We start from the raw sequence: 12,567 nt of genomic DNA on the forward strand, positions 1-12,567 counted from the left end.
GGAAGTGTGTAGACCTAATTCTTGTTCTTTCAACTATAATCACTAAGCAACAATAATGATAATTTTTTCAAAAAAAGTTCACTCATTCAACACTGCCTATTTTGCTTTTCCTCGGACTTCTTAATAACTTCAACATAGAAATTACACATTTTTTCACAGCCATAAATATATAGAGAGAGATATATAGATATAAATACAGCAAACAACCACAAATCGCAAGATATACATGGATAGAAAAATAGAAGTTCGGTTTTTTCTATCTCTGCATCCAACTCTGAGTACTTTTATCCATGTTACAAAATTTAACACGATAGTAAGACTCACTTAAATCAAGCCAGCCCAGATGAACACTAAGGCAAAGACTACATCACCCTTTTCACCCACTTAATATTTTATCTACACTAATTGGGCAGATAACCCAAGAGCCCCTAGAGAAGTAACACTAGGTTCTCTGCTTGCAAAGGGATAGAGTGACTATATAGAATTCAAGAAATAGCACTATCTTAATGCCAGAAGATGACCTTCTTTCAATCTGCTGTATGATAAACTTCAAGCGGATATCAGGATGGATTGGTTGGCGATGGCTTAGGATGATAGACGCAATGCCATTTGCTGGAGAAGCAACCGCTTCTGCGCAGCATTGATTAGGCCACTGCATTCTGCATTTACAAGGACTTCTGTCATGATGGCAGCAGCATGCCCAGTAGGCTCCTCAGATGCCCTCCTCAACATGAAAACCTGTAACAGCAATTCAATTTCGGGTCCTTGAGAGAGAGAGAGAGACTTAGCTATCCTATAGGTCAACTACAGATGTTCACAAGTTTATGAGAAACACTAGGGCTTAAGGGGAAAGACAGGAGAGGAAGGGCAAAAGGAGAGAAACAGTTGGTGTAACATGCAGTATGATGCTTGTCCGGAAATGCAGGCATCCATTCCGCTGCACTTTTCATGCTGCAGATCAGTGGCCCACTCCTTCCAGTACACTCTATTCCCTCCTTGGAGAGGACCAATTTGTTCGCAAGAGTGTAGGGGCCCACCGCCACTTTGGCAGTCTCGGATGAGCTAGTTGATTAAATGGTTTTAGGCGTCAGAGGACAAGAGCTCCTGTAGCCAAGCACTCATCTTGGCTCTTCAATCACATTTTTTGGCCTGTTATTCACCAGGATAATTGCTTGCTTCCCATAAATATATCTCCATTGCTTTTGAGTCCCTTTCCCATGTTAAATACGGTGTCATACAAAAATATTGAATCAGATAACACTAAATCTGGATTGACCGATTCGGCCCATGAAAATTTACCACCGGCCGCCAGATAAATCGGGAGCACTCGCAGTCCAAAAGTCTAATATCCCATGGTTACATGTCCTATTTGGAAGAAAAATCTATACAAATGTACCGTAGTTAGAGATCAAACCGTGGATACCTGGGTGATAATTTGATGCCCTTCTATTGTACCATAGTCTTGGGGGCTAAATACAATCTCACAAGCTAGATCTATACTTAGCCTTGCCACAATTTAATAAAGGAGAAAATAAAAAATAAAAAATAAAAAATAAATGAGACCAACTCTCTCAGTTCCATGCGAGTAAGCCACTTCAAAGGAAGCTGGATGAAATGAGAGAGATTAAAGAAGTTATAAAAAAGAGGACTATATCGTTTTCTTCCAATTAGACGGATGATGGATAGATGATTTCATACACTAATCTATTGAAATCAATAGACAAAGGATAAATTAAACAATATTCGCTTGCCTATTCAATCATCCATCCATATTCATCCACTCGGTCATCCATCTAACTAAATAGACACTTAAATGAGAGGCTAACTCTATGAGCCTCCATATGAATCAGTATCAGCATGGCACAAATAAGACATAATTTAATTGTAGATATTAAAGACATGATAAGAGAATAAAAAATACCTGCCCATGATGCACTATTTCAAGACAACCAGGTTTTTGAATCCAGGGTTCTCCGTCGATCTGAACAGGAAATGGACTGTCAATGTGTAATTTTATTACTTTTCCTTGGGCCAGCCTATGGGCCTGTGAAAGCCCTACCTATTCACCAGAGAGCATGTGTCAAAATGGTGTCCTAGTCCATGATAAAAATGTACCAAGCAAAGATGCCGATGCTTAAGATTTATTATCAGATATTTGTGAAAAAGAAACAAGAACTAGAAATTTTTTTGCTATATCATGTCTTCATTCAGTTTTCTCAAGTTTGCTAAGAGAAAGGATTATAAGTTGAAACCTGGAGTTTCCCAAGGTGCCATGTTCCGGATATGCATACTACTTCAAGTGTTTTATCATGCATTGCCTGCATGTCATAATCATCCTCGTGTTCATAGTCATTTTGCCAAAGGTCTACCCCTCCCATATAGCTACTAATATTTAAGACAAGCACACCTTCTGCATTCTGATCAACGTGAAAAATATGTATAAAAATGAGATAGCTACCAAAACAAAATTATATGGATGACAAGCGACAGCGTAATTTCACCTCAGGTATTTTAATCTCATGACCATCAACTTCTAGTCTGACGCTCCATGGTAAATCAGCACATGCTCTATCCACGATATCCTTGGCACCCTCTTTAGCATATCGTAATTTATTAACAAACTGTAAGTTGCCAATCAGAGTAAATAGTAAGTAATTCATGTGCATGGTTAAAATATTTGTACCAAAAAAAAAGGCATTTTCAGGGGGCGTTTGGTTTAGGGTAATAGGAGTGGGGAATGGGAATGGAAATCATTGATTCCCATTGTTAATGTTTGGATTATCGGAATAGGAATGCAAATAAGGGAATGAATCCTTGAAATTGGGTAATAACTCATTCTCATGTACCTCCCCTTCAATGAGTCATTACCCTATTTTCATCAATCAAAATATTCCCTTATTCCAAAAATACCCTTGACTTAAAACTAAAATTTTCTCCATTAATATCAAATATCAAAATATATTTATTTATTTTTTCTTTCATATCACTTATCTCTCCTTATTCTCTCTCATTATATTTTCTCTCTCATCATAGTTTCTCTCTCATCATTTTATCACACACTTTCTCTCTCCTTAATCTCTCCTATCACACTCTCTTTCCTCTTTTTTTCTCATTACACTTTCTCTCTCCTCAATCTCTTCCATCGCACTCTCTTCCTTCTTTTTTTCCTCATCACACTTTCTCTCTCCTCAATCTCTCCCATCACACTCTCTTTTCTCTTTTCTCTTTTCTCTTTTATCTCATCACACTTTCTCTCTCATCATACTTTCTCTCTCCTCAATCTCTCTTATCACACTTACTCCTTTTTTCCTCAACACACTTTCTCTCTCACCATACTTTCTCTCTCCTCAATCTCTCTCATCACACTCTCTCTCCTCATTTTTTTTCTCACTATATTTTCTCTCTCTTCATCCTCTCCTATCATACTTTCTCTCACATCATATTTTCTCTCATCATGCTCTCTCCAATCACACTCTCTTTTTTCATTTTCTCTCATCACACTTTCTCTCTCTTCATTCTTTTTTATCACACTTTCTCTCTCATAATACTTTCTCTCTCATCATTCTCTTTCATCATATTTTTCTCTCACATTCATCTTTCTCTCACATCTAATTTTTTCTCTTATTTTATTTTTTTAAGGGTAAAAAAAGGAAACTTTGATTTATTCCGATAGAAGATATACAACTAACCAAACATTGCTTTTAAGAGTGATATCCATGCTCATACTCATTCTCATTCCACAATACAATGATTCTCATTCCGATTCCTATTCCTAGGAAAGAACCAAACGCCCCCTCAATTATGCTTGCCAAAACTTGTCGCTCAAATGTAGATATGCTATTCAGAGATAGATAAGTCAAATTAACTTGCAGTTGAGGATAAATGAAAAATGCAAAAATTCTACCAACATAAAAAATACAATCGAAATAATCATGATATTTAGACTTATGTGGAGTTCATAGGGGCATAAGATCCTTGTAGGATTTGTTTTTCTGTTGCTGTTATAGCTGTATTTGAATATCCTCTTTAACAACCTAGAAGTTTCTAAAAAATGTTTATGAGTATATATTACAACTTGGATGAAGATATCATGGTTTTCATGACCTAGTGCAACCTGGATTCATTGTAGAAGACCTTTCATCTTTCATAGTGACATCCCATACAAAGTTCATCCAGTATAAGTAGTGTAAGGTCGGTGTTTTGAGATGAAAAAGAAACCAACTCCACCAAATAAAATAACAATAATAATAATAATGATAATAAAAACCAAGACATCCAACTTAAATGTGCACTATCATCCGTCATTATGTTAACAAAAAAGGAAGTAATATTAATTTGTAATTTTTGGCATGTCTATATTTTTAGTTAAAAGGTCATGTCACTGAAAGTAGCATCAACCGTACATAAAAATGTTTGCATGTTCAATGTGAAAATATACAAAGGATTAGTTAGTGTGAGAATTAAAAAAAATAATGAGAAAGAGGGCACCATGTTGTCACTTAAGGCATACTATGCAGTTGCAGTAGTACTAGATTGCTATGATTTTGAAACTGTCTTCTGTCAAAACATAAAATTTTAATTTTTCAGATATGACACAGGCAAATTTAACCAGTGAAACACTAAAGCCTGGTAAAAGAACTAATATGCAAAAAGTACAGCATATCTTGTATATCAACTAACAGCAGGAATATCGAAGCTCAGGTGGTAAAAACAAAAGAAGCCATTACCTGACTGTAAAACTTGTCGGGTCTTTCCTCCCGAGTCATATGAAAGTCATAAGCTACTTTTGCATCACATCCAATGCCTATTAGATAAAAATGGCAAGGAGAAAAAAAAGTAACTAAAAATGTATCTATTGTATATTCAAGTATAGACAAAGGTGGCAAACTGTATAAGCAAGCATACCTAGATAGTTTGTCATAAATTTCATTTGCTTTAAATTTTCACCTTGCTCCATATCATGTTCTTTAATTGTCACATGCCAGCGGTCTAGCATTGTAACTACTGCACTGTCGATGTCATGAAGAAGGGATCCTAGACCACCTTGCCCTTCAACAGAATATAAACCTCCTCCCCAGTGTAATACTCGGGACAAGTCATTCCCTGTGCCAAGGGGAAGTATTGCAACAGGAGGAGGAGAGTCGAAGTTTTCTTTTTCAATGGCATCAAGAACCCAGGCTACAGTACCATCTCCACCACAGACAAGAACTCTAAAATATTGGACGTTATGAAACAACTTCAATCCAACTTCTGGTCCCTGTGTAGAACTTAATTCAAATACCTGAAATGATTAAATATAACAATCATCAGAATTCATAGAACTAATAATTTATGAACATAACATCAAGTAGCAGATAATACAACCAAATCAAAGATCTTCACATATATTTTTTGAACTCTCTTGTTAATTGGTAACCTTAATAGTCCACTTCACTAATCCACTGTATGAATTAGTCTCTCTCCCTGCCCTCAAAGCACATGTAAACACATTCTTGCATTGCTCACCATCTCTCTCACTCTCTCTCTAATGTGCTTTCTCATGCAGAGTCCTCAAATGAAGATCAAGATAAATTTCTATACTTCGATATTATATTGCCAAAGCAATCTACCAATCTCTCTTCTTTTGAACTATCCTGATCTTGCACTTTAAGAACCACTTAAACCTGTGTGCTTTTGCATACAGATCCACCAAGTGAAGATCAAGATATGTTATGATACACTGATATAATATTGCCAAAGCAAATTACCAGCCTTTCTGATTAAGAACTAACCTAACTGACAATTAGGGATCGCTTACATATCATTATGCTTTCTCAATGAAATATCAAGATAAATTTAGATACTTTGATATTATATTGCCAAAGAAAACTATGAAACTTTCTGATTAGATTTTGTTTTGGACCATCTAAATATCATCAACCCACACAATAATTTGTGTGCCTAGCTGAAATCTACCTGAACAAAAAATGAATAGAAGACTTGTTCAGAGAATACAAGTTGATAAAAAAAACATTGTTGAAATGTACACTAATATGTTAGACACAGAGATCATAATACTTGTGAAAGATGTTAACTAAAGAGGAGCATAAAGAACATTTACCTGTACAGGGTTCAGTAACATGTTCAATCTCCTCCTTACAGAGTTGCCATTCTGACCTCCACTCTTGGCATTAATAAAAACAAGTAGTGGTCTGGAATCTTGTGGCATATCCACCAGCTTGTACTTTTCTTTTCCATCACAGGCAATAGTGTCCTGGTTTTTTGTGTTGAGATCTTTTTTGGTTATTCTAAGACTTGACAGTGAATTTTCCTGATTATTTTTTTCATGATATTTTCTCCATCCAGCAAGCCACCAAAGCAATGATTCAAATATAGAATTTTCCTCAGCCACATTCAGCAGTCTAGTACTAGGGTTTCCAATAAGAGAAGACTGGCTATTCCCATTTTTACTTCGGTTTCTTCGCCTTCTCATGCGTCCTCCCATTGATGAAGAAATGAACTCCTCCTTAATAGAACTGAACATATCACTTTTGGACTGTCTTACACCTACTTCTTTGACCGAAAGAGGAGAAAGAATAAGCCTTCTAAGAGGACCCAAATCACAATCATTACCAGTCTCCTTTATTAGTTTGGGATGACAATCTACATGTATAAGACGCCGACACCACAAGCAACGCCATATAGGCGATGCACCAAGAAAAGGTATACCACATAGTTCATCACAGTAATAACAGAAAGAAGACATCTCAGTATTTTGGTCTAGATCCACCCATCTCTCTGACCAATGATGGAGCAAGTGAGATGCACCAGCCTGTGCCACACATTTGCAGTCTTTTGCAGCATATTGGGAGCATCGAAAATGAGCTGCAACACCGCAAACAGAGCAACGGTGAATGGGACCATTGTGCATCCCATTGGAACCAACTGCTTGTGGAGACACAAGTGAAAGTAAGCAGACACAGCATGTGGAAGGTTGATCACTATGTGAAAAGTCCTCTGCCCATATGTGGGGAGAAGTTGGACATTTTAGTGTTTCCCATGCCTTCTTTTTTTCCCTAGCTGCAGCTTTAACCCAATTAAGGGATACTCGCCTCTGCAATTTCAGGAAAGCATAAACAGCAGCTAAAAGCCCAAAGGATCCAGCAGTAAGCCAAGCAAAAACCCCAAATCCAGGAACCTTAAAGTCAGTAGTAGCCAGTCTAAAAAGTAAAGAGCTAAAATCCATCATTAGTAGCCTCGGGTGTCCTTTGATCAATGTAGCTTGTTATAGCAGAACAAACGATTCCCAAAGCAAACCTGGAAAAAAAAAAAAAAAAACTAAATCACCATTTAATAATTTCATTGAAGGATAGAAAATGAGGTCATTTGTCCACAGCATTAAACTTAATAAAGGACTAGAGGGATGTAATATAAGAAAACCCATGTATCATTAGTATATCTAGAAATCAAAACAAACATTAGGCAAAATGAGACAGATAACAACTTCAAATTATAAGTGCCAAAAGAAGTCAAAGCACAGAAATTATAAAGCTAGAAATGGAACTTCAATTTGTTTGCTAGATTAACTCAACCTAGATCCTCTGTGTTAGTGTTAGTGTTAGTGATAGTATCCTAGAAATAAACAGGATTGTAAAAGATAATCACACTCTGCAATGTAATTGCATCTCATTATTAATGATTTTTTTTATTTATCAATTTCACTAAGTTTGTACAATTAGTAGATTGTAATAAATAGACCAAGTGAGATGTGAGACAATAATAAAGACAATACCAATGTTGTTCTTGGTCATAGTGATCTTGAGAACATAGATATAATCTTCATTGGAAAAAAGGTTCCATGCTATCTCACACCTATAAATAGCTTGTCTAAACAAGTATATGGATGGGTATATTTATAACAAGCCATTAGACGTGATTTTCCATAAGTATCCATTTGATATGTTACCTAGAATCTATAGGACTCTCATGCAGTTACAGTACTTGAATGCAATTGGTGCTTATACTTGAGATTACAATTCATCCTGTGAGAAGGCCAACATATTGTGATGTTTGTTGTTTGGCCCCTTGAAAGGGTTACATGTATGCTTGTTGTTAGGTATGTTATAAATCTTAGAGATATGAGGGAGTAACCAATATAGGACTTATCATTACTCAATGCTGGTGACCACGTGTATTAATCCTATGTACAATGGAATTCAATTGAGAATGCTTCTCAAGTTAATATTCCTTCAGGTAGGACATAGTTGTATAAAATAAATATTTGAATGTGTCCTACAAGGTAAATACTAGGAAAAGTTGTAAGTGCATATCGTGAAATAAGATGATAAAAGAACTATATTGCTTAGTAACATTGTTGGAAAAACTGTAACTTACTTTTAGACTAGTGTGTAGGCTTGATGTCTTGCTAGAGGTTAACTAGTCTTCTATGCCTAAAGTAACGAAAACAGTTTGGTCAAAGAGTTTGATCACTTATGTACATTCATTGTCACAATGCATATAGTTTGAGGAAGAGTAGTAGATAACTAAATGTATAATTATCTCATCAATTAATGAAATTAATTATTAACTAAGTTGATTAATTGGGATAAATTAAGACTTAATTTATCTTATTAAATAGAGAGAGATTAATTACCAAATTAATGGTTAATTTGCACAATTTAAGAGATTAAATTATAAATTAATTGAGTTAATTAATTTTATTTCAGTTCAGATTAATTTTATAAATATTGTAAAAATTAATTTAGAATAAAATATATAATTTTTAAATAATTTTACAAAGGATATAAAATATTGAAATGGTTTCAAAAACCTTCTTGCAATTTTTTAAAATTAAAAGAGAATTAATTATATAAGATCCTAATTAATTAATATCTCTTAATTAGAAGGTTTGATTAATAAATTAGATATAATGGCTAGTATTAAATCCTAAGGGATACATAAGATGTTTGTGATGAGTTCAATGTACAATGTTATATACAACTTAAGTAGTTTTTTTGTAATATGAAAACAAAATCTAACCTATTTCACTCTCGCCCTTGGAACTGCCACCATCAACACCATCTAGGAGTCATTGCCACTTTAAGCCCCAGCACAAACCATTTGCTTCTTCCTAGGAAGATTGTGCTGCATGGGTAAAATAAAGAATGTGTTGCTCCACAGGTCTCCACAAGATAAGACAATTGTTTAATCACTGCTTTCCTTTCATTGTTTGGGTTTGATTAATATTTACAATACCAAGCATTAGAAATAAAAATTAGCAAAATCAGTTGCGTCAATGCATTGCCTTTTGCTATGATGATTCCAATTTCCAACAATGATATTAGAGTATGATTTGGAGATCAAAAAGCACACACCCATTGAAACCATCGAAGGAAAATTTGATTTGGACCTTGAATAATTGTCAAAGTAATTGAAAACATGCAAAAAGAGGAAGGACACGTGACAAGAGGGAGGGGCTAGCTGTCTAGGGGCAGTCAGCACGTGTTCAACTAGTGTTGGGTGCCTACTAACCTCATGATCATTAGCTGAAGGCATGGTCATTGACAGACGCTAAAGGCACAGCACACCGCCACAGGTCGAGGGCACCAATACACCCCTTGGCGTGAAGCAGCGATTGTGTCTCACAAGTCAATCACAATGGGCATGCCCACTACACATGTAGTCACTCATTTGTCGCAATGGGAACAATTGCTACAGATATAAATGTCACAACATGCATGGCCATCATAGATACAGTCTGAGCGACCGCCACTGCACTACAATCACATTTCAAACGGTTGTCATAGCATGTATGACCCAACCAATCACCATTGTAAGTGTGGTTACACACTGTCTACACAACAGTTGTGGCAAGCGCAGCTGCCGTTGCAACGTGTGCAAGTGAGAAGGGTTGATTGTACCAACGGTATGGTCTAAGTTGATTCCAATTAACATTAGTAGCCCTGTCAACATCTGTTGTCCTCAAAATCCATTGCTGATGTCAAGAGCTCATCTATTAACACCAGCAAACCAGGGACTATGTTTTCTGAGTTATTTTAAATGCTAAGTATGCAAGTGGCTTTTGTTGTTATCTTCTATGAGATTTTTCATACACACCTTTTTTAACCCCACTTTGCACTTGTTTTCTCACTCCTCACTTTTCCTTTGACCTCCGGATTCATAAACTTAAGATGATCTTTAAGGTTTGAATAGTATTTCAGGATAACCATTCTGAAAATGGTTCTATTAGTGTCCAATTATTTTTTCCCCCGATTAGATGGATTGTTCCTTCTATGCATTTTACTTTTTGAGTATTTTTCATTTGTTAACATGAGTCCACTTATGTCAATCAACATGGATCTAATTATGTTAGTCATCATGAGTTAAACATTGTGTCAATATATTTTTATATTATTTATTTTCAGCATTTGTTCTTGTTAAAGCCTTGTGCATCGTTTTAGTGGTACAATTTTGTGGTTATGATGCATAGACAGATGTTGTCAAGAGCAAGGAGGCTATCCCCTTTCAGGTCATGACATATAGCATCATTTTCCTCACTCAAGCCTAATAAGAGATTGGTGTGGTAAAATTCACTGTTTTATCTGTGTAGATAGTTCAAATAAATTATATGCAAAATATGTGATAAACAAATCCAGTTATTGCAAAAAACTTTACCTGCATACTGCATACTAAACAATTCAGCTTATAATTTTTCTAAACCTATTTCGTAACAATCAATTAAACTAGATTTGATCTTATACCTGTAAGAATATCTTACAAAGTACTAGTAGTTCAAAAAACTGTTAGAGTGGAATTTAATTGATAACTTAACATTCTTATGCATAATGGATTGAGCTCCCTAATGAGCTCGTTGGGGGTGAAAGGGTAGAACACTTCCATCATGGTCACAGGATTGTTGCTCTCAACTAAAATCAATCTCTACCAGATCTTTAAGTAGATCTATGACATCCCAAATCCATCTCAACATTCCTTCATAGACCAACCAAACCATGTGTTATGCTAAGCATATATAAGGTCTCTTTGCAAACTAGCCTACCAACAGATCTAGTCCTCCTCCAATACAGCCTTAGTTATTCATGCGATCAAATATTTACATGGTCTAACATGCATGAGATCCAAGTGGGTATAAATATGCCAAACTTCTAACAGTATAAAAGGTTCATAAACCATCTCCCATGTTAAAGTAATGTGATTTATGTCTGTGGCAACACATCTCTCTCTGTGCACATAGTCAATCTTTTTATACCATGTAAATTGGGTATTCCTTAACAAACTTTTTTCTTTCTAGCTTTCAGTTTTTTCTTCTAGACATTTTTTTCTTTCTGCATCTCAATGTCCAATTTGCTGGGGCACTAAGCTAAGTGATTGAAAATTTTGTAGATAATTGGCAGAATAAAATCCTTATACCCTTCCTCGTGATTTAGAAAAACGGATCTAAGCTATCCAAGGTCCTGGCAGAAGCTTAGGATCAAGTTAAGCACTTCCTTCCGACCTAAAAAGCTATGTACTAAAAATCCCCCACAAAGATGTTTACGAGGAGTGCAAAACAATACAAGCCAAATCACTGAATCTATCCAGAGAAGCATTAATCAACAACGAATCTAGAGCAAAACTTGTTGAATTCAAAAATATACATCAAAACCCATTGAGCCATTCAACAATCAGAGATTTAGCCGACGGAATGGAGAGATTGGGCGAGACCTAAATTTTCAAACTCAAATCGAGCAACAAAGGCGAGAAAAATATGAAGGGATCTACAAATTGCGCGTGATCAGGGTCAGAAACTTGAAACCGAGAGGAAAAAATCGCATGCCTACCTCTGAAATCAAAAATCCCCGATATGTCCTCCCCTTGGATCGAATCTTCCTTGAAGGCGAAGAAAGGGGAGGAAGGGGAAGGAAAAGGAGAGGTGCCGAGGGAATCCGCAACGTGAGGAAAGCGGAGCAGGGCTTCGAAGCCGTCGACCACTTTACATCGAGGCCTTCGATCTACGAAACCTGTATATATATACATCGCGCCTCCGTGGCCGGACTTTTATACGCTAGTCAAGTCCGATCGAAGGAAGTGGGACATTTTTTGAAAAATTGGTCCGCTTAATTGATAATTTTATGCATTTCCCCCCTAAAAATATTAAATAAACAACATAAATTTTAATTAATTGAATCAAAGGTAGAAAAAGCGTCTATGATGATTTTTATTTTATTTTATTTTATTTTCAAATTACTGATTAATTTTTGAAATGCTCAAATTTTGATTTGATTTTTAGCATCATTCATTCGTCAATCGTGAGCTCATGACGTCACTGTGAGATTGCCAAGTCATGGTAATATGGAGAGGCCGCGAACTCACAACAATGGTAGGCATATGCCTAGACCCCAATTAAATGGGAGCCCATTACTTTTAATACTCAAGCCAACAATTTTATGTTGCTATCAAATATTAATTAATGAACCTTACGAGTTTGTCCGTGTTAATAAATGTCATGATGCTACCAATTCTATTTCTCATTTACATAAAATAGTTATCCTTATTTCCTTATGAATTATATTCCCTAACTTTATATAAAAT

General features: G+C 35.7%; 1 protein-coding gene across 2 annotated transcripts; it reads right to left on the bottom strand.

Moving 5' to 3' along the window:
• Positions 1 to 229: 229 nt before the first annotated feature.
• On the bottom strand, positions 230 to 11,997 carry LOC122052304 (diacylglycerol kinase 2-like). 2 transcript variants are annotated; one of them, XM_042613771.1, is made up of 9 exons: positions 11,817 to 11,997; positions 9,019 to 9,123; positions 6,101 to 7,296; positions 4,906 to 5,281; positions 4,728 to 4,804; positions 2,502 to 2,621; positions 2,253 to 2,417; positions 1,922 to 2,059; positions 230 to 738 (listed from the first exon to the last, which is right to left on the bottom strand). In XM_042613771.1, the coding sequence occupies exons 3-9, from the start codon at positions 7,226 to 7,228 to the stop codon at positions 586 to 588; spliced, it is 2,157 nt and encodes a 718-aa protein (XP_042469705.1). In that variant the 5' UTR covers positions 7,229 to 7,296; positions 9,019 to 9,123; positions 11,817 to 11,997; the 3' UTR covers positions 230 to 585. The 2 variants fall into 2 exon arrangements, with proteins under 2 accessions (XP_042469705.1, XP_042469704.1); XM_042613770.1 differs by lacking the exon at positions 9,019 to 9,123.
• Positions 11,998 to 12,567: the final 570 nt, after the last annotated feature.

This window comes from Zingiber officinale, chromosome 3A, assembly GCF_018446385.1.
Source record: "Zingiber officinale cultivar Zhangliang chromosome 3A, Zo_v1.1, whole genome shotgun sequence".
NCBI classification, from domain to species: Eukaryota; Viridiplantae; Streptophyta; class Magnoliopsida; order Zingiberales; family Zingiberaceae; genus Zingiber; species Zingiber officinale.